We start from the raw sequence: 26,533 nt of genomic DNA, 5'->3' as shown, positions 1-26,533 counted from the left end.
TTTTAGGTGCTGTCTTGTAAGAAAAAAAATATGTTTAATGCCATCATAATGGTGGTATGAACTATGAAGTGTGGACTGATATTTGTGAAGAAACTCCAAGGGATGAGATTTATATATACTCTATGCATGATTTTATTGCCATTACAGCCATTTAAAGGTTACAACTCTTCTGTAATGCTCTAATATGTACTCATGATATCAGGTGGTTGTAGCTGTTCATTTACATACACTCCCAAAGCTCAGACTGAGATGACGGTGCTCGGTGGCGCAGACTCTGTGATGGGGTGATTGTCACTGAAGCTTAATGTATGTTGTGTAAGTCTGTAAGATTATAATTATTAGGCATGTTATGTATTAGTATAGAAAAAGGATGATCTGTTTTGAGTCATTAAAATTGTTGTGTTGTATATGTATATTTATACCCTTGTACTTGTCTAAATTAAGATATGATTAGATAGTCTTGTAGTACTTGAAATCAAAGCAATCGATCTCATGTTTGTCTCTTTTTGCTCTGCATGATTGTGATTGAGGATTGGAGCAACAGTCTTTTCATGTAACGAGCTCAATTGTATAACGAGTGAAAATCATTAGAAATTGTAGTATGCAGGGAACTTATTATGTGATATGATCCCTCTGTCATTTCCAATTTTCTATACCAAGGACTCTTGGATCCAATGATATGGTTATCTATCTCCTACATGGGAGACCAAGGTTCAAATCTTGGTGGAAGCAAAATTTCAATATTGTTGAGGAGAGGAGAGGTTCAGGGATTGTTGGACCTCTTGTGAGAGTGGTCTTGTGCGAGAGAAGTCCAGAGGAATTTCATCTTACCACGAGTTTTCGAAAGAAAGCCCAAAAAAGAATTCCAATTTTTTATATTGGGTTTCATACTCGACTACAACCCACAAAGCCCGGCCTGCTGACACACTTTTGAAAAACATGGTAAAAAAAAGTGGTTTTGTTTGAGAAAAGAATTGGGTAGTCAGGTAAGGGTACAATTAAGTTTTTTTTTTTTTGGGCAAAGCAGGATCCTGATAACCCATAAACTAGTTGTTGGTCATGTTCTTTCTTTAATCGAGTCGATGTGATAGCAAAGCAGGATCCTGATAACCCATAAACTAGTTGTTGGTCATGTTCTTTCTTTCATCGAGTCGATGTGATAGAGTATAAAACTATTATTGGAACTCTAACTATTATTTTAAACTTTTGGTTGAGTTGTTCTTTTAACATGGTATCAAAGTCAGTGTGACATAAAGGTCACGGGTTCAAATCTCAACCCCTCCTTTGTAAGTAGAATATTTAGCGTCAAGTTTAATAGAGGCCAATGAGATCTCGCATGAGGGAGCATGATATAGATAAAACTATTCTCATGACTCCAACAATCAACTTAACATTTTAGTTGAGTTGGTCTTTTGACACCTAACTTTGCAAAATATATCCCATTCAACCATTTATAAGTTGTACATGATACAAAGAAATGTCAACACCCATTTTGTAAATAGAAGTTTAAAACATTGTTGTTGGTAGGAACTGTAAAGAATAGCTTTTGGGAAATTGAGTATTTACGTTTAGTATTGCTAAGTATTTATAATACAGGGCTAAAGCTAGAAGATAATTATTGTTATAGAAGATCTCTACAAGATAGGAAGAGATAACTAATAGTATATCTACTATATTTCAACAAGAAGAGATAATAATGAAAAGATAACAACTTAACAAAAGAATAGCAACTAACGTAATAAGATAGAGATGACTATGTCAACTCTTATCTTCAACATCCCCCCGCAAGACGGACGGCAGTGAGGTAAGTCCGATCTTGGTCAAGAGCATATGTAATCTGGGACGGGCAAGAGGTTTAGTTAGGACATCGGCCAGTTGATCATCATTAGCCACTCGCGCAACACGTACGGCACCAGCTTGCACCTTTTCTCGTATGAAATAAAAATCAAGACCCAAATGCTTCATGCGAGAGTGAAAAACGGGATTGGCAGCTAGATGAGTAGCTCCAATATTGTCACAGTAGATAGTAGGAGTAGTTGGAAGAGTTATACCAAGTTCATGAAGCACATTGCATAACCAAGAAAGTTCAGCAGTAGTATTAGCGAGAGACCGAAATTCAGCTTCGGTAGAAGAGCGAGCCACCGAACGTTGCTTCTTAGAACTCCAGGAGATGGGGTTGCGCCCTAGATAGACAATGTAGGCTCCGGTACTAATAAAATCATCTTTATCACCAGCCCAATCGGAGTCGGAATAAGCATGTAATGTCATGGGGGAGTTTCGGTAGATATTGAGACCATACGCAAGGGTGCCATTTAAGTAGCGGAGCAGCCGCTTGAGGGCCTGCCAGTGAGCGGTGGTTGGACGATGCATGAACTGAGAGAGTTTGTTGACCACAAGGCAATGTCGGGTCGAGTCAGACCAAGGTATTGCAAGCTCCCGACAAGGGCACGATATTCTGTAGGGGAGTCAAGAGGGGTACCAGATGTAAGTTTGAGTGGAGCAGTGATATCCATGGGAGTAGTAACAGGTTTGGCTTCGAGCATGGCGGCACGACGAAGAAGATCAACAATATATTGACGTTGACTTAGAAATAGCCCATGGGGGGTAGGTTTGACATCGACACCAAGGAAGTAGGATAGAGAGCCGAGGTCCTTGAGTGAAAAGCGAGCCCCAAGAGTAGTTATGAAGTCCGAAACTTGTGTGGAGCAAGAGCCGGTGATGATAATGTCATCTACGTAAACTAGGACGTAGAGAGAGGGTGTGCCACTGCGGTAGAAGAGAGAGGTGTCTGCAGCAGAGTTAGTGAAGCCAATACTGAGGAGATAGTTGCGCAGCTCCGTATACCAAGCCCTTGGAGCTTGCTTGAGACCGTAGATAGCCTTACGCAAGCGGCACACGTGGGTTGGTTTGGTGGCGTCGACGAAGCCTGGAGGTTGGATCATAAAGACATCTTCAGTTAATGTACCCTGCAAAAAAGCATCATTCACATCTATTTGGCGTAAAGACCAATTGTTAGTAGTAGCTAAGCTCAAAATGAGGCGCACGGTGGCAGGTTTAATAACGGGTGAGAAAGTTTCTGTAAAATCAAGCCCGGGTCTTTGGTGAAACCCTTTGGCAACGAGAAGAGCTTTGTGTTTTTGAAAGGAGCCGTCTGAGTTGTATTTTGTACGAAACACCCACTTACACCCGACTAGATTTTGGTTTGGTGCACGGGGAACAAGTTCCCACGTTTGGTTTTGGAGAAGGGCATGGTATTGGATGCTCATGGCCTGGTTCCAAGGGGGAGAGGCGAGGGCTTGTTTAAGAGTAGTTGGTTCAGTGGGGGTGAGCTGGGCGTGTAGGTTAAGTTTTTGGATGGGCTTGAAGATGTTGTGGGAGGCACGGGTGGGGTAAGGGTGAGAGGGGGGAGGAGGGGTTGCAGAAGTCGTGAGAGGAGAGAACTGAGGAGGAGAGGGGGGGTTGGGAGGAGGAGAGGGTGCTGTGCGAGGATGAGGAGAGGCCGAGACCGAGGGTGGAGCAGGTGAGAGCGAGAGAGTGGGGGGAGGTAGAATGGTGCAGGAAAAGTCGCACCAAGCTTGGGACGAGGGGAGTGTCGAGGCAGGGGGGGAGGGGAGTGGAGTAGCAAAGGGGTAAGTGCCTTCGACAAAACGAACATGACGGGAAGAGTAGAGTCGATAGGAGAGTGGATCAAGGCATAAGTAGGCGTGTTGGGTGGGGGAGTAGCCAACAAACACACATGGAGAGGAGCGGGGATTGAGTTTGTGAGTGGTGTAGGGTCGGAGCCATGGATAGCAAAGGCAACCAAAGTTACGAATATGGTCATATTTGGGAGGAGAGCCATAGAGAGTAAAGTATGGCGTGTTGTGGTGAAGGGAAGGAGTAGGCATGCGGTTGATTAGATAGACTGCAGTTTGGAAGGCGTGAGGCCAGAGAGGGAGAGGCATGAAAGCATGAGAGAGTAGGGCAAGGCTTGTTTCAACTATGTGGCGGTGACGGCGTTCGGCATAGCCGTTATCTTCAGGGGTGTGGGGAGGGGATGTAAGATGGGTGATGCCGTGAGAGGCAAGAAAAGTGGCAAGTTTAAGAAATTCACCACCATTGTCAGAGTAAAGCGTGAGAATAGGGCGACTAAAGCGTTTTTCAACAAGCGCTTTGAATTGAGGAAAAATAGTAGCGGTGTCGGATTTGTTTTTGAGAGGATAGAGCCACGTAAATTTAGTGAAATGATCAACAAAAATAATGTAGTATTTGTAGGCATCATGAGAGTAGATAGGTGAAGACCATACATCACTAAATACAACTTCAAGAGGAAAAGTAGTACATAGAGAAGAGTCATGAAAAGGAAGTTTATGACTTTTATTAATGTGGCATGAATTACAAGGTAGATCACGACACCTAGGAAGAGCTAGAATAGACATCATTTGATTTAAAGTAAAGGTAGATGGATGGCCGAGACGATGATGCCAGTCAATGGGTCGGTTGACGGTTGTGAGGGCGAGTGGGATGGAAGGAAGAGGCCAGTGGTAGACTCCATCCTTAGAGTGGCCCTGAAGAAGCGTTGTCCCCGTGGTTGGATCCTTAACACAAAAAGAGAGAGGAGTGAGTTCAACAGTGACATTATTATCTAAGCACAATTTAGAGAGAGAGATTATATTTTTGTGCATAGTAGGAACAAACAAAACATTAGAAAGAGTGAGAGTTTTAGTGGGAGTAGAAAGGTGAGCAAGACCCGTATGAGAGATAGGGAGGCCCGAACCGTCACCAATTACAAGTTCATCTGTACCATCATAAGGAAAGTGGAGAGAGAGATTGGCGAGATCAGTCGTCACATGATGCGACGCGCCGCTGTCTAGGAGCCACGAGGAAGAGGTTTGAGAAGTGGGAGGAGGAGAGGCAGGTGAGATAGTGGTGGCGTGGGCTTGAGGGGGAGTATCAGGTTGGCGAGGAGTGCGGGGTGGAGGGCGGATGGCTGGGTGAAGTGCCCGAAAGGTGGGACAATAGGATAGGGTGTGGCCTTGAACGTTGCACCACTGGCAACGACCCTTAAAAGGGTTGCGGGGGTTTTGGTTAGGGAGGGTTGGAGTGGGAGTGGAGGGAGATTTCGGTGAGGGGCCACGAGAGTAGGTTGGGCGGGTATTAGAAGGATGGGCCGTGGGTGGGTAAATAGTAGGGGGTGGGAGAGAGGGTGTGGGTAATTTGTTTTCGGCACGGATGAGCTTTTCATGGAGCTCTTCAAAGGAAATAGGGGTGTCACGGTTTTGCACAGCATCAACAATAGGTTTGTAGTCACTGTCGAGACCATCAAGTACATAGTCGGTGATGTCCTCGGGATCCAGAGGTGCGCCAAGGAGCGCTAGTTCATCGATTATACGAAGAAATTTGTGCATATAATCTTCAATCGGGGTGGTGCCTTTTTTTATGTTTTTGATTTGAGCTTTGAGTTGTTGAATATGGCCACGTGAGGGTTTAGCATAAGTGTGAGCAAGGATATCCCAGGCCTCTTTGGAGGAGGTGGCACGAGAGATGAGAGGGCCGAGAGTGGGAGAGAGAGTGCCCACAAGAGCACCAAAAAGTAGTTTATCTTGGCGAACCCAAGTAACATGGGCAGGGTTGAGGACGGATTCGCCGGAGGAGTTGGTGATTTTTGGCGGAGGTAAGGTGGAGGATCCATCAATGAACTGATGGAGATCATAGCCAATAAGTAGGGTCTCAAGTTGAGCTTTCCAGATAATATAGTTAGAGGGGGTGAGTTTCTGAACAGAGGTGGCATTCATGATGGTAAGGGGTTTGGAAGGCTCAGAGGAGTTGAGGAGGGAGTTGAGTTCGGTAGTCATTGGTGTGGGGTGTTGGAAAAAAAATGCAGTAGGAGATCGTAGGCTTGATACCATGTCAAAGGACCAACTCAACCAAAAGCTTAAGCTGATGGTTGAGGCCCCAGGAATAGATTTATACTCTATCACGCCCCCTCATGCAGAGCCCTTTGGGCTTGAAGTGTGGATGCAGCACAGGTTTCCGTCATACCTGGCGCTAAATATTCCACTTAGCAATGAGGGGGTGATGAGATTCGAACCCGTGACCTTTATGTCACACCTGCTCTGATACCATGTAAAGAATAGCTTTTGGGAAATTGAGTATTTACGTTTAGTATTGCTAAGTATTTATAATACAGGGCTAAAGCTAGAAGATAATTATTGTTACAGAAGATCTCTACAAGATAGGAAGAGATAACTAATAGTATATCTACTATATTTTAACAAGAAGAGATAATAATGAAAAGATAACAACTTAACAAAAGAATAGCAACTAACGTAATAAGATAGAGATGACTATGTCAACTCTTATCTTCAACAGGAACTTGGGTTAGCTTTTCTATTTCTAAAAGTTGGAAAATGAGCATTTTCGTATCAATTTTGCTAGTGACACGATGCTATAATACTTGAACTGCCATCTTTTGTTGTATGTTACAATTTAACTTCCATGAATTGATGGATTTGGTGATCTCAATGCTGAACTTGCTCATATCATAGACTAGAATAAAAGGAAAACAACTTAACAAATGATTTGTATTTTGAACTTTGAAGCCATAAAGCGAATTCAAGCTAAGATTTTCTCCACTTAAAAGAGTGTTTTTTGAGAGAAAGAGAGTTGTAGCTCTTCCATTGTTTATCTTCTTTGATCCTCCACGAAAGTTAATAAAAAAAAATACTATCCCTAGTAGGTAAAGATGTGGAGTAGGTCATCATAAGTGAACCACGTAAATATGTTATTCATCTTCTTTATTTTTATTTTCTCATACTTTAAAACATGAACAAAGAAAATTAGAAGAATGAGATGAAAAAGACGGTAGAATACATAAATCAAGCATGAGAATAAACCAGAGTAGTATACCTCAAAAGTCAAAACTGCAGCACAAAGGAAAATGGTACATATTATTGCTTGTACGTTCTCCATGTGCCGTACAACTGATGAGAACTGAAAGTGATTAAAGAAGAGTGATAGAAGTGCGTAAAAGAAGTGAAAATAGGTGGGACTTTAACAAAGGTTAACCGTTAACCGTTAACTCCATCTGTTAAAAGTAAAAACCTAAGCAACTGCCACTTAAGCCTAATGTGAGAAAGAAGGGTAAATTGGTTATAATTACAAACACTACGAGGTTGACTTAAAGAAGGGTAAATTGGGGATAATCACAATTACTACAAACTTTGACTTTAGTTGACTATTCCTTTTTGTTAATATAGGTTAGGGATAAGAGCATAACATGTCATATTGAAACAAATCAAAAGTTATGCTATGATTAATCAAAGTTACATCATCGTAATATAAAAGTTATTACCCCTCAAAGTATAAAAATTACAATCAATAATATATTAGGGTTTGTTTTCCTGTCTCATTTTCAGTTCAGTTAGTTCATTTGTAATCAGTTCAGTTCCAATCAGTTCATTTTAATTCAATTTCTAATTATTTATTATCATTACTATTAGTTATAATTTAATTCAATTCATCAGTTCAGTTGCAATCAGTTCGGTTCAATTGCAATTAGTTCTGTTTAATTGAGTTCAGTTCAATTGTTTTATGCCGAAAAGAACAGACCTAAGTATCATTTTACCATCATTTTAATAGTTTTTGGGATTAATTTGAATGATCTTTCCAAACCTAACTAACGTAATATTTCCTCCATTTTTTCTTATCCTTCTCTCTTTCCTGTGCACGTCTCCCTATGCATATCTTTGAACTTAAATATCTTTTATTATGTATCAATATAAATCATAATGATTAAATATTAATAACTAATTGAGACGAATCAAACAAGGCATCACATGACTATATCTTTTATTACAAATTGAAAAAAAAAAAAAAACAAAAGCAGTATTTTTAACACAAAGTCTTAAAAAAGACTGTCTCACATTAGTCTTAACGTGAGACCTGACCAGCCCAAAAGATATATATTTTTAGAAAACATACCACGTCTCACAAATTCTCACGATAATATTTTGGCGAATTAGTTAAGTATTTTAGCACAATAGTTTCTAGCTGGTAATCTTTATGTAGACTTTCATTGTTTTTTAGTTAACATATTCCATACGTTAGTTAGTGTTGTTTTATAATTAGTTAAGATTAATAGAGCATTATTTTGGTTCTAATATAAACGAAGAAACAACTTTTTTACAAATCTAAAATGTCAAATACAAAAGACAACCTGCAAAAATAATTTAAAACAACCTAGCATTTGGAGTAATTATTGTACCAATTTCAGTTTGGTTCTTGAAATTTATTTTTTTTAGTCTTCTCAAAATGACTTTTCTTTCTTGCACTTCCTCTCTTTGTTTTTGAACCATACGGGTGTAAAATAATCAATGTAGTTGTACTTAGGAATGGCAACGGGTCGGACTTGGACCGGATTATGCATAATCCAACTCCGACCCTACAGAAAGTCGAATTTTAAATTTGAGTCCGACTCCGAGATCCGACTATGAAAATTCGAATCCGACCCGATCTAAAATCCGAACATCCGACTCCGAGATCCGACCCGACTTAAAATCCGGACATCCGACTTAAAATTCGGACATCCGACTTAAAATCCGAATATCCGACTCCGAACCTGATCCGACTTATTTTTCTTCCAATTTTTTAATCATTTTTTCTGTGGGAAAATCCTATATAATACAACTGGCTGAAAGTCGAAGTCAGATTATACACAAATAATACATTACATAAATAAGAAAAAAGGATTGATTGACTCAAAGTCGGAGTCGGATTCGGATGTCAGATTATTTTATGAGATCCGACTCCAACCCTCCTCCGACTCGGAGTCGGATTTTTTAAACGGATTCGGAGTCGGATTACTTTTTTGTCGGAGTCAACTCGAATTTTTTCATTCGGATCGGAGCGGACTAGGGTCGGATTCGAATTAGATTGTCATCCCTAGTTGTACTTGATGAGCATCGTTCTTCTACGATTGATTTTGTAGTTAAGACTTTGTTTATAATTGCAATAGTATTTTCGTAGACTTCTTAGAGTGCTTTTTTGTATCTTCATTATCTTGACTTTTGAGAATGAGATTGTAGAACTAATTTTCTCGTGGTTTCATATCGCCATGGTTATATTGGTTTATCTATTCATTTCTCTTTTCCTCACTACTCATCAGCCTATATTATAGTAGTTTATCAACTAATTATTATACCAATTACTCTCTATTTTCTTTGCTTTTAGCGCTAGTCTTAGCATCTATGCTCATCAGCCTATATCATAGTAGTTTTTTAGCATAATTCTCATGCTCTTAGGACAGCGCAGCAAAGAATGAATTCAAAAGTGGGAAAGAAAAAACAGCTTTCTATTACATAGTAGAATATCGAAATAGAAAAGAGCCCACCACCCACTCTCTCTTCCCCCTGCTCCATTGCTGAAACAGGGCCTCGCCTTTCATCCCAATCGTGTACGCCTTACTTAATATTAAATCATTTGATTAACCATTTTGTAATTGTCAAGTTTATGATGGGAGTAACTTAGTCTTCCACCATGACTCTATGGAATTATTATTCAACCTCAACTTATCTTTGTTTGTGCATGTCCTTGAATCAAATTCAAATAAAATTAGTTCTCGTATTTTCTCGTTATTCCCTTTCTTTTTATTCTTGTTAAGTATTGTCTCGTATTTTCTCGTTATTTTCTCGTATTGTTTTTGGAAATTTAACATTGAAATTACTTCTACATTAGCGAGGCCTCACTAAGGTCGGTATCCCCCAAAGGCATACTGAACACCCCTAGGGCACTCTAGACCCCAATCAATAAGGTCAATGGCTCGTTGTCAATTATTACTCCAACAATTACCCAATTACCAAGGGGTGACTTTTATAATACTTGGAAGCGACTTGCATTTATAAAGGGATAACTCAATTATTAAGCAAAAGTGACTAACATTTAACTAAAAGGTTCATTCTCTCCTTAAAAACGGGTTCATCTTGCATCAAGACATTATAACTTCAAAAGTATCTCTAAAATCTAATTCTTCCCGCCTCCCGCCTCTCGCTTCCCGCTTCCTGCCCAAGTTATACGTGGCTAAGAGGCGCTATGTCCGCTAACTTGGTGCCCCAAGGTTGGGCATTGGTCATTGGTGGTTACTGATGGATAGTTAGGGGATGCCGGGATGATAGGTACTTGTACTACACTAGATATGTGAAAGAATAATATAGACTTTATCCGAAGTAATTACATATAACTCAACCTAATTGTTGCATTTATTTAGAAACCGATCACAAAGCATGTAGTTGATAGTATCCGCTGCTTTCAAAGGGTAAAGCATATGTAATTGAAACTCTTGGAAAAGATGACTTTGAGAAAATCAACCATATTTGCTCCTAATAGTAGGCGAGAAGTAATGTGCCAATTGGTGTGGACTTGCTTAAGCTTGAAAAGATGCATTATTGGTTTATATAAATAAAGGTACAGAACATCAAAGAAGCAGAAGAGAGAAAATTGCGACTGTGGACTAAACGTGGGAAGATGAATCAAAGGAGGAAAGAGAAAATTGCGATTAATTCGAAACCCCCCCACAAATTTTGATTATTGATTTGCAATCTGCAACTTCGCGAGATCCAACTTTTTATAATAACAATGAACTTTTGTGTCATGGCAGAGAGAAGAATAGGTTTAGGTATTTGTGTTATCTTGTCATCGATTGTCAATCATCAGAGTAAATATACAACCTAAGTGTGTAATTAGACTAATGGGCCTAGTATAATACAAAGCCTACAACTTAAGCCCCAAGCTACTATACATAGATGGTCCAACAACCCCCTTCAAGTTGGAGCATGGGGATCGCCATAGAATTTTGCGAGGCCCATTGGCAACTTTGAGTTGCTGAATGCGAGGCCCATTGGCCACGCAAAAACGTCGTTCAATGTAATCCCAGAGAATTTTGCGTTATCATGAAGCGGTATGGTTCCAGCGATCCGAGAATCCATGCTTCGAAGAAGCCACGACACATCATCGAGTGTACGGTGTCCCAGTCGAGTATCGCATCCGGTTCGATGGGTTTTTGAATTGACCCATCCACAAAGCCGAACTTCCGGCGAGCACGGAGAGATATTGTCATGGCGCACCCAAGCCACATAATTGTCTCCCGTAAAAATAACATGGGTAATAGTGTTTCCGGGATGACCACCGGAGCCCAAGTAGTATGGCGACGAGACGGCGACGTGCCACTCGACCTTTCCTACAATTTCTTTCTTGTCTTCTCCTACCATAGTGGAAATAAATGTAGATAACTCTCGGCTGTTCACGCGGGAGTGTTTTAACGACGGAAGTTTCAGGTGGCCGACGGCAGAACGCGTGGCTCTGATACCATGTCACGGCAGAGAGAAGAATAGGTTTAGGTATTTGTGTTATTATATTGTCATTGATTGTCAATTATCAAGAAAGAAGAATAGGCTCTACCCTCCTACCCCTACCCCTCTACCCTCTACCCCCTACCCCCCTAACCTCCTACCCCCCTCTACCCTCTACCCCCTACTCCTACCCCCAACCCCTTCCTGCCCCTCTACCCCCAACCCCTTCCTGCCCCTCCTACCCCCTACCCACCTTACCCTCCTACCCCTCTATCCCCAACCCCGTCCTACCCCTACCCTCTACCCCAACCCCCTCCTACCCCCCTCTACCCCTACCCCTCCTACCCTCTACCCCAACCCCGTCCTACCCCTCCTACCCCCCTACCCCTCCTACCCCCCATATCCTCCTACCCCCTTACCCCTCCACCCTCCTACCCCCTACCCTCCTACCCTTCTACCCCTACCCCTTCCTACCCCCTTACCCTCCTACCCTCTACCCCCAACCCTCCTTACCCCTACCCCTCTTACCCCTACACCCCTCTTACCCCCTACACCCCTCTACGCCTACCCTACCCCTACCCTACCTGCCCCTACTCCCCTACCCCTCTACCCTACCCCCTTCCCCTACCCTCCTACCCCTTCCCCTTCTATCCTCCTACCCCTACCCTTCTACCCCTACCCTACCCCCTCTACCCCCTTCCCCTCCCCCTCTACCCCTCTCTACCCCTTACCCTTCATACCCCTCTACCCCTACCCTCTACCCCAACCCCTTCCTACCCTTAACCCCCTCTACCCCTACCCCTTCCTACCCCCTATCCCCTAACCTCCTCATACCCCTCTACTTCCTACCCCCTACCCCTCCTACTCCTACCCCTCTACCCTCCAACCCTCCTACCCTTTCTACCCTCCTACCCCTACGGCCTACCCCCGCTTCTATCCTCCCTCTAACCTCCCACCATCTACCTTCCTACCCCTCTACCCTCCAACCCCTCTACCTCCTACTCCTACCCCTACCCTCCTACCCTCTACCCTCCACCCCTACCTTCCTACCCCTTCCTAACCCTCTACCCCTCTACCCTCTACCCTCCAACCCCCTACCCCCCTACCCTCCCACCCCTTACCCTCCTACCCCTCCTACCCTACCCCCTCCTACCCCTACCCTCTACCCCTACCCCTCCTACCCCTACCCCTACTCCCACTATCCCCTACCCTTCCTACCCCTTTCCCAACCCCTACCCCTTTCCCCTCCTATCCCTACCCCTCTACCCTCCTACCCCTACCCCTCTATCGTCCTACCCCTCTACCCTCCTACCCCCTACCCCTCTATCGTCCTACCCCTTACCCCTCCTACTCCCCCTCCCCTCTACCCCTACCCCCCTCTACCCCTTACCCCTCCTACCCCCTACCCTACCCCTACCCCCCCTTCCTACCCGTCCTACCCCTCTACCCCCTACCCCTCTACCCTCCTACCTCTCCTATCCTTCCTACCCCCTACTTCTTACCCTTCTTATCCACCCCTCTTACCTTCCTACTCCTCTACCCTCCTACCCCTCTACCCCATACTCCTCTACCCTCCTACCCCTTCTACCCCATATCCTATACCCCTCTACCCTTCTACTCCTCCTACCTTCCTACCCCTCTATCCTCCTACTCCCATCCTACCCCTCCACCCTCCTACGTGCCTATCCCTCTACCCCTCTACCCTCCTACCCCTCCTATCCTTCTACCTCATACCCCTCTACCCCCTACCCCCTACCCCTCTTACCTTCCTACTCCTACCCTCCTACCCCTTTACCCTCTACCTCCTACCCTTACCCCCTACCCATCCTACCCCTCCTACCCCCTACCTCCTACCCTCCTACCCCTCCACCTTCCTACCCTTCCTACCTGCCTACCCCTCTACCCCCTCGCCCTCTACCCCTCCTACCCCCTCCTACCCCTCCACCCTCTATCCCCTAACCCCCTCTTACCCTTACCCTGTCCTATCCCCTACCCCTCTACCCCTACCCCCTCCCTCCTACCCCACCCCTCTAGCCCCTCCTTACCTCTCTACCCCCTACCTAGGGCCGGTTCTGAGGGTAGGCCTCGAGTGCAACCGCCTAGGGCCCAGCTCATTAAGGGCCCAAATTAGAAAATATGTAATATGAAGTAGTTAAAAAAAAAAGTAATTGCTTCTGTGCGGGGATACTCGAAAAATACCGAACAAGAAAAAAAGAAAGAGAATATTTTAAGGACCTTTATTACTATCTTTTTTCCTAAACTTTCACCTCCTAGTTCTAATATTTTGCCAATCTCATGAACTTCTTCGTATTTTCCCAATCATCCCACCTTTAATTCAAATGTAAAACATTATTTTCCCCAAAAGTTCAACAATTAATAGCAAATTTTGTCCAATATTCCCATTGAATAGTGATAAAGAATTATCATCTATAATTTGTATGGTACCACACTCCAATTCATATGAGTTTCAATCATCTAAAACAATTTTACTAAAAAGTTTTCTCAACAAGGAGCTTTGAAAATCAATTGAAAAACTATTATCTATACTGAGTAAGTCTTGGGATAGACCATAAAACCAAAAGGTTTTAATTTGAAATAAAAAGGTTTTAGCTCATAATCTTATAATCGTTGAGGTTTTTACTTAAAAGCATAAGTGTTAAAATTTTAAAACTTTGAACCTTTATGAACAAACATTACCATTTTATTTTAAACATAACCATGTACTCATGGATAGACCGTCAAATATAAGTCTGTGTATTAATTTTGATATTTGATTTCTTCTTGATTTTATTTTCAAATGTCGTTGTTTCGTAATAATATCTTTACACATTCTATTAATTTTTTTTCTAATATTTTGATTTTTTTTGAACAATTTTCTTCCTTTCCAAATTTTTATTTTTCATATGGGTGTTTGGGTATTTTTTATGGATAGATATAGTTTTCTCTTTTTGGTGATAAATGATAACCTACGATGAGAAAGACTTTTAGATTATTCAATGATGATGGAGTTCAATACTTAAGAAATTCTTTTAAGAAAATAAGTTATTGAAGAAATAAACTAAAGTGTACTAATACCACCATATTTCTAAAAGACAAATGCTATTTGTTTTTGCATAGGTTCGAGACACAACTTCAAAAATAATATCTAAAAGCAGATATATGAAGAAAAAAAATCTATATTTTGGGGCCCATTTTTTGTTTTGCGCCTATGGCCCCAAAAATGTCAGAAACGGCACTGCCCCTACCCCTTCCCTCTCCTTCCCCTTACCTTTCGAACCCCTCCTACCCTACCCTCTACCCCCATCTACCCCCTCCCTCTCCTACCCCTTACCCCCTCCTTTACCCCTCTACCCCCTCCCTCTCCTACTCCCTAACCCCCTCCTATCCTACCCCTCTACCCCTTCTTTCCCCCCTCCTACCCTACCCCTCTACCCCTTCTTTCCCCCCTCCTACCCCTACCCCTCCTTACCTCTCTACCCCTCACCTACCCCCCCCCCCCCACAAACTATAATTGTTAGGTGCACTCCACTAAATTGCTAAGTGCACTCAACTAAGTGAAAACTATTAATTGCTAATTGAAAAATGCTAAGTGTAAATTATTAATTGTTAAGTACAAATTATTAATTACTAAGTGTAAACTATTAAATTCAAACTACTATTGTCAAATGCAAAATACTAAATGCCAAGTGCAAACTACTAATTGCTAAGTATACTCTACTAAGGGTAAACTATAATTAGTAAGTGCACTATATTAAGTACAAATTATATTTGCTAAGTGCACTCTAGTAAATGCAAAATACAAATTGTTAAGTGCAAACTACTAATTACAAAGTGCAAATTACTAATTGCTAAGTGTTCTCTCTTACATTATCTTCAATATCCACTATTCAAACCTTCTTCTGTATATATCTCCATTTCGGATTTTAATTCTGAAAGTGTTCTCGTCCATCCATCTTAACGTAAGCAAATCAGCTACTCGATCTTAATAGTGTGATCCTTACTAAAAAGTCCAACACTACGACTCATATACAATAAAGTTGGTCTAACAGTCATTTCATAAATTTTCCAATTAACCTTAGACGTACACTACGGTCATGCTCTTCTATTTTAAATCACCTAGATCATATCTTACGAATCACATCTTTAATAATATCTCCATTCATCCTTCAAAAATACTATGAGCAGACGGCACATCTGATGTGTTATTGCAAATTACATACAGAAACATCAAGCTTATATTAATCAAAGACCTCAGGAGTGGGGGCTTTTTGAATCCAACTAGCAACTATTAGTACTAATCATGATAAAGTCCAACAACCAATATAACTAAAAGGAAAGGTACAACTATACGTTCAAAAATATTAATCTATAACTTGATAGCATCAATAAGATCTCCTTCTGAGTCTCTTACCAACATAATTCACCAACATTGTGTAAGAACTAAAAAGATTGAAAAAAAAATCTAACCACCATACGAGTACCTAGCATCCATTGACAAAAAACTGCACCTGCCTAACCATCTCTAAAATCCTATATTCCAACCTCTCAAAAATAAGGCCCTAATATAAACCCTCTTCTTCCTAACATTCAGAAACCATTTTGCTAGACAAGTAATATAGGCTCCTTCCACGGCTCACTAAACATTGCACATCACATCCACCACAAAGCATATACTATCACAACTCATAAGCATTCCACCCTACCCAACAACAGTACCACCAAGATTCACCATCGCCGCCCTATCTACCTAAGAATGGATTTTCCATGCCTCCCACATAGAATCAAAACATTCCTCCAATAATTACTTCATGTTTTCCATCCCTCATAAGATTTCCAATAAACATCCCATCTACCACAAAGTATATAAACCATCACAATCATAATCATTCCACCCTACCCAATAACGGTACCACCACGATCCACCACCGCCCTACGGCCCTAGCTACCTAAGACTGTATTTTCTTTTACCTCCCACATAGTATCAAAATATCCCTCCATCCCTCATTCATAAATTTTCCAAATAACCATGTCATCCACCACAAAAGCATATACCACCACATAGAATCAAAATGTTCTTCCATAATTTCTTCCATCTTTTTCATTCCTAATTGATAACTTTTCCAATAACCATGTTAATTGTCATACCCTTTATGAACACATAATTCCAGCAAAACACGAAAAATTCGACGACGGAAAGAACAAAGAATTGAAGACAGAAGCACATCATTACCCTATAAGCATTAACTTCATTCTCAAGTTTCCATGAAGAATCCACACCATAACTGACACTTCACACTAGCCTGCAAATTAATTGTAATCATGTAATGCCAAGCTAGTATCCCAATTAATATTGAAAGAGTACACGTTAATAGTATAAAACAATCTATAAATAGTATAATCAGAAAATATTTAACTTGACTAACCATGTACAATTTTTTCAGATATACTCCCTCTGTTTTTTTTTTATCTTTCTCACTTAGAATCTTGACACTATTCATGCATAGAGAGAATCTTCTCAAATATTCTCAATTTATAAGAAAAACATAGTCATGTGGGGGTCTTGTTTGATTCGTCTCAATTAGTACTTTATTAAAATTCAATCGTTATAATTTTTACTAATATATATAATGAAAGATATTTAAGTTTTAAAACGTGCATTGGCAAACGTGCAAAGTCAAAGTAGGAATGATAAAAAAAAAAAAAACAGAGGGAGTATAATCGTATAGATAGATATTTTACGATGATATGGATAACAGTGGATTTCGTTAATTATTTAAGTACTATCAATATAAATAATCTATGCATAGAATTAATCGATTGTTGTTACAAGTAATTCGTTTGAATTTACTACGAAAATATTATATTTGAAAGGTTTATCCCAAACTTGCCCATCTACTTTGTAAAACAAAGTCAACTACAACAAAAACTAATTAACCTTAAGTGAAGGGAAATCATTTCCAAGGGAATCATCCACCAAAACGCAAGAAACAATAAAACGACTCAATAAAAGTCAAAACTAACCTTGAGGGTCTTTACACAACAATGGCGTAGACACGGGGAGATGGCGAAGGCGAAGGAGTCACGGCTAAGTGAAAGGGTCTTTACACAATCAAGTTGTTCGCCGCTTATGATTGGTCTGTGACCCTGCTTTTCGTCACCGTTGGCTTAGATCTCATCCATCATCTTACGCGACCTTGTTTCTTCGTCGTTCTCCATTGATTATGAATTAGGTTGGATTTTAGGGGTTTTGATTTTGGGGGTTTTGAGTTTCAGTGTTGTTCTTCTCTCTTTCTCTCTCCTCTTCCTCTCTGGGTTACTGAAAGTGTGGAGTGCGAACTTGTTTCTTCGTTTTTCTCCATTGATTATGAATTAGGTTGGATTTTGGGGTTTTTGATTTTGTTTTTGGGGATTTTTTTGAGTTTCAATATTGTTCTTCTTCTCTCTTTCTCTCTGGTTTACTGTGGAGTGCGAACTTGTTTCTTCGTCGTTCTCCATTGATTATGAATTACGTTGGATTTTAGGATTTTTGATTTTGGGGTTTTTTGAGTTTCAGTGTTCTTCTTCTCTCTTTCTCTCTGGTTTACTTGAAAGTGTGGAGTAGGAAGACGTTGTTGTTTGAAATTTGAATTATGTGACGTGTTTGCTTTAGGCATTTGAAGGGAAGGAGAAGATAGACTGAGAATTTTGATGAGATTACAAAGAATCACACACCTTTTTATATATGGCATACTAACTTAAATAGAATATATTATACAAATATTTTGTTTGTGATATATCTAGATTATTTAATTTAAATAAATTTTCACAAAGTATAACATGAGAGATAATCTTTAAAAACATCTTCACAATGTAATCTTTGCGATTTGTCATTGCTACCTAGACGAGTGCATTCTAATTATACAACTTTTAATATGTAGCCCCTTGACTGTGAAATCTTTGTTATTTGTCTTATAACATAAATTTCTCTTTTAATATTTGATATAAATTATAAACGAGTCAATTTTAGTTTTGTAATAATAGTACGACAATAATATTTTAACTTATTTTTAATTTTGATGGGCTTTGAGTCTAGATCAAGGTAACAACAGGCTATATAACATAAATATGCATGATTATAAAATATAATTATTTCTTTGTTACTATGAAAACATACTAGCTCTATATGCACCATGTTTGCATTTATTTAGAAATCGACGAAGCATGCAATTGATAGTATCCGCTACTTTCAAGGGTTAAAGCTGACTTTGAGAAAAATCAACCATCTTTGCTCCTAAAAGTAGGCGAGAAGTAATGTGTCAATTGGTGTGGACTTGCTTAAGCTTGAAAAGATGCATTATTGGTTTATATAATTAAAGGTACAGAACATCAGCACTTAGCAGGCACAAAAACATGTTCAACTTACAGATTTATTCATGGACATGGATGAACTTCAAGAACATGCATCCATCTACCAAATCTAAGTCTAAGACATCTAAGCAGCCACCAACACTATTATACAGCTATAATTACATGGCACAAGTTGGAGTTTGATGAAGCTAATTAAGCAGATTTTGCGAAACCCAGCTGAAGATCACCATAGTCAAAGACAGTGTGATAAGCTCCCATGAAAATATCTCCAAGGATCCTGTAAAAGAGCAAGCAGACAATTGTAAGAAAAGAAGGATAGAATCCCATGCCGTAATTACATGATAATGTTATGCCTCATATAGAGATATTGTACCAAAGGGGACCCCGAGGAGGAGGCACATCAAATGCCATAAACCCGCTAAGGCAGACGGTTGCAAAGCCTTCTCCAGTTTTCATAATGTACTGTGAGTTCAGAACACAATTGTCAGCGATGGTGTTACGACTTGTTAGGAGTGAATATATTACACTTATCTTGAAACTTTTACCTCAAAGAACCTTCTTCAGGTCAATTTACACAAAACAACCCCTTATTTTTCACTACATATTCCAAATTTCCAATAGCATATATTTCTATATGATTGGTTAAAAGTAATCTAAAAATACGAGTTGTTTTCCCCTCAAAAAAAAAAAAAGGAGTTGTTTTGTGTGAGGTACCCCCAAAAAATAATAGCATATGTTCTATATTTTTATAGAAATATATGCTATTATATTTTCATTTGCTTTCTAATCGTCCAAAGAAACCAAACCTGTTCAGGCGTTAGGGTGAAAGGTTTATCAGCAATTGTGAATGTCACATTTGGCAAGTTGGGGATGCTATCACAGTCGATAATTGATTCTTGATTTGGACTTGGTAGGCTATTGCAGAGCTGCACAAGGCAACATCTAGGTTTAGACTCAAGCTTCATTAATGGTAGCATTAGCCATTAGATATTAGCAAGGCAAATAATCCACAAGAAACGAGTATTCCGGAACACATTACCTTGTTCACATAGTCTAGGACATACTCCTTGGTTTGTGCTTGTTTCAATTGATTCTGAATCCAAATCACAGTCATCTGACAGACAGTGCAGAATAAGGGATCTGCATGAGCCTTGCTCTCTCTTTCTACAACTGACTCGATACCAGCACTGCAAACAAAAATGCTTCAAAATGAAGGCTCCTTCTGATCAATCAAAAGAGTTTCACATTCTAACTCGAAAAATTATTATTAATTTTCCAAGTTTCTATACCTTAAAAGGACTTCAGTATGTGGACACTGAGGATGTGATGGGGAATATTTGCAGAGACAAGCAAATTTAAGAGTACCAATCAATCAATCATTTACATGGGTGTTCATTGGATGTCTTTCTTGGGGTTGGCTAATCCAAATTGGAAATAGGAAAATAAAAGACATATCATTGTGAAATCACTTTCTGATGGTAATTGCAAGTGTCAGAAACAAGTAGTACATAAAAGTTTGAAACTAGGCCATTATCAAAAAAAAAAAAGTGCCAAGTACCCGAAACGAGTGTACTTAGGCATTTTGGTTGGATGGAAACCTAATCAACGGAAAATGTTCTTTCTCCAACGGGTTCCCTTATTTGGTTCCTTACAAGAGCACTTACAAAGGAAAATGACAATGGACGGAAGATAATAGATGGAGAAAGTAACTAGGTAAGGACTATGGAGGAACATGTGGTATGCTTCCTCCGGAAAGAGAAATGTTCTCCATCCTTGAGCTTTTAGGGTACTTCCATCCCTGTGAAACTATTTTCCTCACATTACAAAGGAAAATGGGAAAACCATTTTTCCTAGTAAAATGTTTTCTTCGCAACCAAACACTCTCTAAAGGTGAAATGAAGTATCACCTAGTAACAACAATTCCAGAGCCTAGAAAACTAATAAACTATTATGAAAATTTGTCACAACAAACCTTTTATATGTCACTTTTTGTGATACACAACCTTTTAAATTTTTTTGGCAACTTAAGACCTTAAAAAAATCGGTTTGTGAAAAACAAGTTTAGGCCACTTTTAGGCATCATCGAAGTGAAGAAATTCGATGAACAACAACCATCTTAAGCAGTTTACATTCATTATTGATCTTAAATTTATGTAGTGAAAACTTTCCTCATTTCTGTATTCATTGTCTTAAAAAGGCTTGGCTAATATATCTAAAAGTGGCCTAAGGTTGTTTCTCGCAAAAGATTTCCTTTATAAGGTCTGAAGTTGCTAGAAAAAAATTAAAAGGTTGTTTCTAGCAAAAAGTGACATAAAAAGGTTTATTGTGACAAATTTCCTTTTGTTTAGGTTGCACAGCCAGTACTGGCTGTCCTACAGAAAGCACTCAGAAGTGCGTAGCAAAAACAACAAATAACTAACTTTAAGGTGATAGCCTATTACACATAAAATTTATGAAAATGTTAGAATTTCCAAACCTTCCATATACTGAGCACAAGTTAAGCTGAGTGCACACTTTACTTGGATCTACCTGCACATCATAAACTCCGATCAGGAATGTTTGTCAAAGTCAAAAAACGTCATGAATATATCATTTCTTGTTTCTCAATTAGCACGCATGAGTCATGACGCAATCCAAGGCAAAGAAAAGGGAAGGAAACAACACACCCCATCCACCAAAAGCTCCCAAATCATATCTCCATACTGAGTAACAATATCTTTGCATTCGTTGCTTATAACACCTTCAGCACCAATTGCGTGGTTGATTTCAGTAATAACATGCTGAAATTAAGAGACTCGTGAGGACAATTGATCAAGCAACATCATTGCAGCTACAAAAGTTTAACCACAAATCTAAGGGAGTAAGAGACAATTGATTCAATTATCCATGCTATACTCTTACCGTTGGGCCTGCAAGTAATGATGTCCCTGAGTCTACAATAGCAGCACAACCCCCAACACAGAAACCTGAAGAAATCAAGCAATAAAGTTTACCGCATTGTTAAAGATATTAAGCAAAGTTTTCGAGGTATGTGGTCCAGTGATTGCAGTTTTTTCAGTAGAAATTGCAGAAACAATAATATTTCGGAGAACATTTTCTTGTGAAGAGTTCCCTATCCCCCCCCCCCAAACACCACCACCACCACCAAGAAAATCTAAAAACATTATATACTACATATGGAATAGAAGTATGTAATGTGTTCTTTTTTCCCCTTCTCATATAATTATATGTAATGATATATGATAACCCTTGTGCTTGTTGCTCACATGTGAATTGGCCTACATTGAAAAGCAGAGAGAAAATATCCTCCTCAATTCCACAGAGTTCTTCCATCATCAATTGGTTTTGGGATGGAAATTTTTTACTTTTTAGGGCTTCGAAGCTTTTCACCTTTCCTCATTTACGGTTAGCCCACTAGGCACTAGCCCATGCCCAATTTCATACTCGTTCAAAATTTTAACAATATGTAAAACATGTAAGATATCCTATGGTTCATAGCATGATTTGAGCTTACCTGTTGAGTAGTTGTTGATCAAGAAATCTCCCATATTAAACTGTAAAGGGAAATGAGAGCAGACACAATAAAGACAGTTGAGTAAGTACCGATAACACAGGGTATTAACTAAAGGAAATATGCTTCTATAATTTATCTGAGTTATCTTTCACTCGCTAACCTGCCAATAACCTTTCTCAGTTAGTGGGACATAAGTATGCTTTCCCTTGTAATGTTTCTCATCAACTCCTCCAAAAACTAACTCTCCTCCAACTTCAGCTGATGTGTTTCTATTGAGCCAGAATGAGAAGACCTCTTCTTTTACAAGTTCTTGTTCCACCATGTTATACCTACATCATATATAATCGCCACGTTCAGTACAGAAACAATAACCAGAATTTGGAGGATTTACAAAATAAGATTGGAAATCAAGTCGTACTCTACTTGAGATTTGCTTACCATACAGGAGTAGCATTTCCAACTGAAATTTCTTGAAACCCAAGTCCAAAAATACCATCAAATTTAGCAAGCAGGAAACTGATACTTCCTTCTCTGGTTGCTTCTATGAAGACCTGATCTTTGACAACAAGGTCTCCAATTTCTACATTATCTTGACTGAAGAAACCAGAGATAGAACCCGAGCCATACTTTATATGACAAGATTTTCCTAAAATGAAATTATATCAGACATATGATTCAAACACATTATTAGACAAACTCAGACATCACTGAACATCAGTTTTACCGTTGGCAGTGTATGTGCTGGACTTTCTCGCAACATACTTGGAATGGAAGTAGCAAGGAATCTGCACGAAAGTAGTGATGAGTTGGAGGATCATGTCAAAGGTCGGAAGCATAGTAGTATTAGCAGTAGTTATTACTTACGGAGAACAAGCATTTTGATGATGGAACCCAAAGGTTAGAACTTCCAGTATCAAATATAACAGAAAATGTTTGTGGAGGTGTGCCAATACTAATCTCTCCATAGTATTGCGCACCCAAGTAATCCTTCAAATAAACAATGTCAGCATCAGGACTGCCATAATTAGATTGAAGAGCATTCCTAGCTTCTCGATCCATTTCCAACTTTCTAGCAATTCTCATAGCATTTAAAGTATCACGATCAAGAGGACGCCTCTTTAGAGCCATTCTGACCAAGGCTTCACTGGGTGGAAAGAGGTAGGGGCTAATAAAAGCCACAACAAAAACAAGTACTAGTACATTATTGAGACCCATTGTTGGCATAAACTCCTACAAACCATGGGGAAAAAATTCAACTCAGAGTAAACCAAACCATAACAAATGTCTGAAATATGTTACAATGCGCCAGATGTATAACCTAAGCTTTACATGATCTCTGTTAAGTAGCTCTTGTGTACACCAGGTTTATTGTATACAACATGCTAGTCCCCTCAAATCACATAAAAGTCAATATTCCAACGGGGGTGATCGTTTTGTAGCTATGGACGACTAAACCCTGTCGTATACATGTTTTTGTGATCTTTGTTCTGGTTTTCACTCTAATGTTGTTTAAGCTCCGCGGATTAGTAAAAAAAAATACAGAAGCGCGGAAAATTGGCAATACAAGAAATCTTTGTGGTGAAAAAATTCAACAAATAAATCATAAACTAGGAAGAAATCAATACAATTGAATCATCCCACTCACTGAAACCTTCAAATTGAACAATTGCCCTCATGAACCTTTCCTGATCACTTTTCACTGAATAGCCAACAAAGGGGTCCAAGTAACAAAAAGAAGACTAGATCAAGAAATTTTTATTTGACCTTTGAGGGTTCATTAAAATCAACACCAAAAAAATGATACCCAAAAAAAAGTTTTAGAAAAAAATTCAAGAACACAATTTTGAGATAATAAACTAACTGTATAATGGAAAAGTCAATGAAGTGAACAATTTTCTTACAAGTATTAACTGCCTAAAAAACCACAAAGAGTACTACAACAAATCCCTATATCAATTAATTCTTCAAAAAATAAAATTGACACAGTTCATATGAAATGAAAGTATGAAACCCTCACCCCCAAAAAAACAAAATTATTCAAAGATAGAAGCTTTATACATATATCCACACACAAAAAGGCAAATATTGATGTGTAAGAAAGAAATGAAAAGCTTATTATAGATTCAGAAGAAAAATGATTGCATAAAAAGCAATATACTCAAAACTGACACTCATGATCCTAATCCATGAATATGATTGCAGTAAAGTTACAAATTAACAAAAAATTATGAAAGGAAAAAAAAGTAACACTAAAAAGGGATGTGCAGGAATAATTACCTTTCTCAGCTAGTCACCTTGCAGCAAAGCTTCCCACACTGCTCTCTCTTTTCTTGTGGAATATCCAACACAATGGGAAGAAGAAGAGATATTGATATGCTTTGTCTTTCTTCTTATTCTGTCTTAAAAAGAGCAGATAAAAGAGCAGATAAATATCTTGGTCCCACCTGCGAAATTTCCATTTGTTATTTTATCTGAAATCATGGAGAAGAAATACATATGTTAATTTGTCATTTGACACCTTAGCTTAGTCTCTTAAGTCTTAGCTAGTCAAATATCAAATACTAGTAATAAAATTTATCAATATTGAAGAAAAAAGTTGAGTATATAATTATTCAAGGTTATCTTAACGATAATCTTGTTAGTATTAACTAACTATGAGTGATTTTTGCTCGCACGTGTAAGTTTTATTGATGAGAACGTATTGTGTCGGACTCGTCCGACCATAATCTTTGGTCGGACGACTTTCAGGTGGTTCCAAATTTTTTTCAGTTGGTTTCAAAAAAAATTCAGTTAGTCTTCATTTTTTTTCAGTTAGTCTGAATTTATTTTCAGTTAGTCTTCATTTTTTTCAGTTAGTCTAAAGTAAGTTACCTCTAAATGAAAGTAACTTAGGTCTAACTTAAAGTAACTTACCTCGCTCTAAATGAAAGTATATAGTAAATCTGAAATCTGATGACCAATCCAAGCTTCTTCCTATAGAACCAACACTTGGGTATTGCACTCTCCTTCTTTTCAGCCTGAATGTAGTCCATAATATATATCTCTTTTTCTCTCCCTTCTAATGACATTAAGCTCATCTCATCCTCCAACTCATATATCAGAATCAGATTCAGATGATGATGATGCTAATTCTGCCTCCTCCTTCTCTTGCCACTTAATTTTCCAATGCACCTGTCTCTACTCAAAATGTTTCTAAGACAATTAAAGTTTAGGTGTTATTACAACAGAAATATTGTTCAGTAATTCCCCCTCAAAGAATGCCACTTCAATTTTAGCTGAAACCATAGTGGAGGAATTCCCAGAACACCTCGCTGCAACCTAGGATCAAAAACATCAAAATTTTTCAACCGGCACAATGAATCCAACAAGACCTGAGTTCGAGTTCGAGTTGCGGTGGAGACTCGAGGGACGATTTCCATCAGAACTTGCAGTTAAGTTTCATGGAAAAACTATTGCCTGTCGAAGTGGAGAAGAAGTGGAGAAGAAGTTAAAAAAGTCTGTCCGTCCGATGGAAAGTGTTGGGTCAGACGGTCTGACCCAATACTTTCACTTTATTGATTATCAATTTAGTAAGTAATAACAAACAACGAAAAACAAAACAATAAAAGACACAAGAGAACTTTTATGTGGAAACCCAAGAACTGGGAGAAAAATCATGAATCTACACTAGGAATCGATGAACGTTTAAGAAAAGATTACAAAAGCACTTCAAGAACTCTCTCTAGCTTTTTCTCTCGTGAATATGAGAATAATAATGAATAATACAATTTTAAACGTATTAGGGTAAGCCTATTTATACCCCACTCGAAAAATGTGTTTTCGCTTCGAAATAAGCCGCCGGCCGATCGAGTCGGGCAGCCAATTTGCTAAACCAAATTCAACGCGGCCCGATCGGGCGAGGAACACCCGGTCGTAGTTCTCTCCTTCTTCCGATCGAGAGCTTCTACAAACTGCCCCTGTTATACGCTCGTCTCGGACCTGATCAGGCGAAGCCCTCGTACAACACTTTGACGCCTTTCTTCCACGAAACCTGATCTCCATACCCATACACCACCTTGAGCCCCATTTTGACAAATGCCCAACAACATGCATATATGAAACTTAGTTTAGTAGATCGTATAGAAGTAAAAGAAGTTAAGGGAATTGAGAGTGAGGAATAACTATGCGGTTGGAGCAACTCTTCCGGTTTCAAGAGGTATTAGGATCATGTTCATCATTAACAAGTTAGGATCTCCTTTACTCTGTGAACTTGTCAAGTTTTCTCCTTACCTAAAAAAAAAAATTAGGGAACTATCATACTATGAAGGACTTGATTTTGAAATGTTCCTTTTTGTAATAACCATTAGAC

General features: G+C 39.3%; 1 protein-coding gene across 2 annotated transcripts; it reads right to left on the bottom strand.

Annotated features, from left to right (window-relative positions):
• Positions 1-18,638: 18,638 nt before the first annotated feature.
• LOC104890627 (aspartic proteinase) lies at positions 18,639-24,623 on the bottom strand. 2 transcript variants are annotated; one of them, XM_010676180.4, is made up of 13 exons: positions 24,463-24,623; positions 23,050-23,415; positions 22,910-22,970; positions 22,624-22,831; positions 22,346-22,514; positions 22,186-22,225; positions 21,573-21,637; positions 21,338-21,451; positions 21,148-21,200; positions 19,711-19,858; positions 19,478-19,597; positions 19,045-19,133; positions 18,639-18,948 (listed from the first exon to the last, which is right to left on the bottom strand). In XM_010676180.4, the coding sequence occupies exons 2-13, from the start codon at positions 23,407-23,409 to the stop codon at positions 18,864-18,866; spliced, it is 1,512 nt and encodes a 503-aa protein (XP_010674482.1). In that variant the 5' UTR covers positions 23,410-23,415; positions 24,463-24,623; the 3' UTR covers positions 18,639-18,863. The 2 variants fall into 2 exon arrangements, with proteins under 2 accessions (XP_010674482.1, XP_019104514.1); XM_019248969.3 differs by having other exon boundaries at positions 23,050-23,350; positions 24,463-24,603.
• Between the last annotated feature and the right edge of the window lie 1,910 nt (positions 24,624-26,533).

Source organism: Beta vulgaris, chromosome 4, assembly GCF_026745355.1.
Source record: "Beta vulgaris subsp. vulgaris cultivar EL10 chromosome 4, EL10.2, whole genome shotgun sequence".
Lineage (NCBI taxonomy): Eukaryota > Viridiplantae > Streptophyta > Magnoliopsida > Caryophyllales > Amaranthaceae > Beta > Beta vulgaris.
Note: the sequence above shows the minus strand (reverse complement) of the source record. Positions and strands in the feature narration are given on the sequence as shown.

What these genes read in the sequence shown, in the direction of transcription:
- LOC104890627 (XM_010676180.4), bottom strand. Translation starts at nt 23,409, where the DNA reads ATGCCAACAATGGGTCTCAATAATGTACTAGTACTTGTTTTTGTTGTG. An exon ending in CAGCACATACACTGCCAACG is followed by an intron (nt 22,832 to 22,909) that starts GTAAAACTGATG and finishes ATTTCATTTTAG; the next exon opens with GAAAATCTTGTCATATAAAG. An exon ending in CATTACTTGCAGGCCCAACG is followed by an intron (nt 21,452 to 21,572) that starts GTAAGAGTATAG and finishes TCTTAATTTCAG; the next exon opens with CATGTTATTACTGAAATCAA.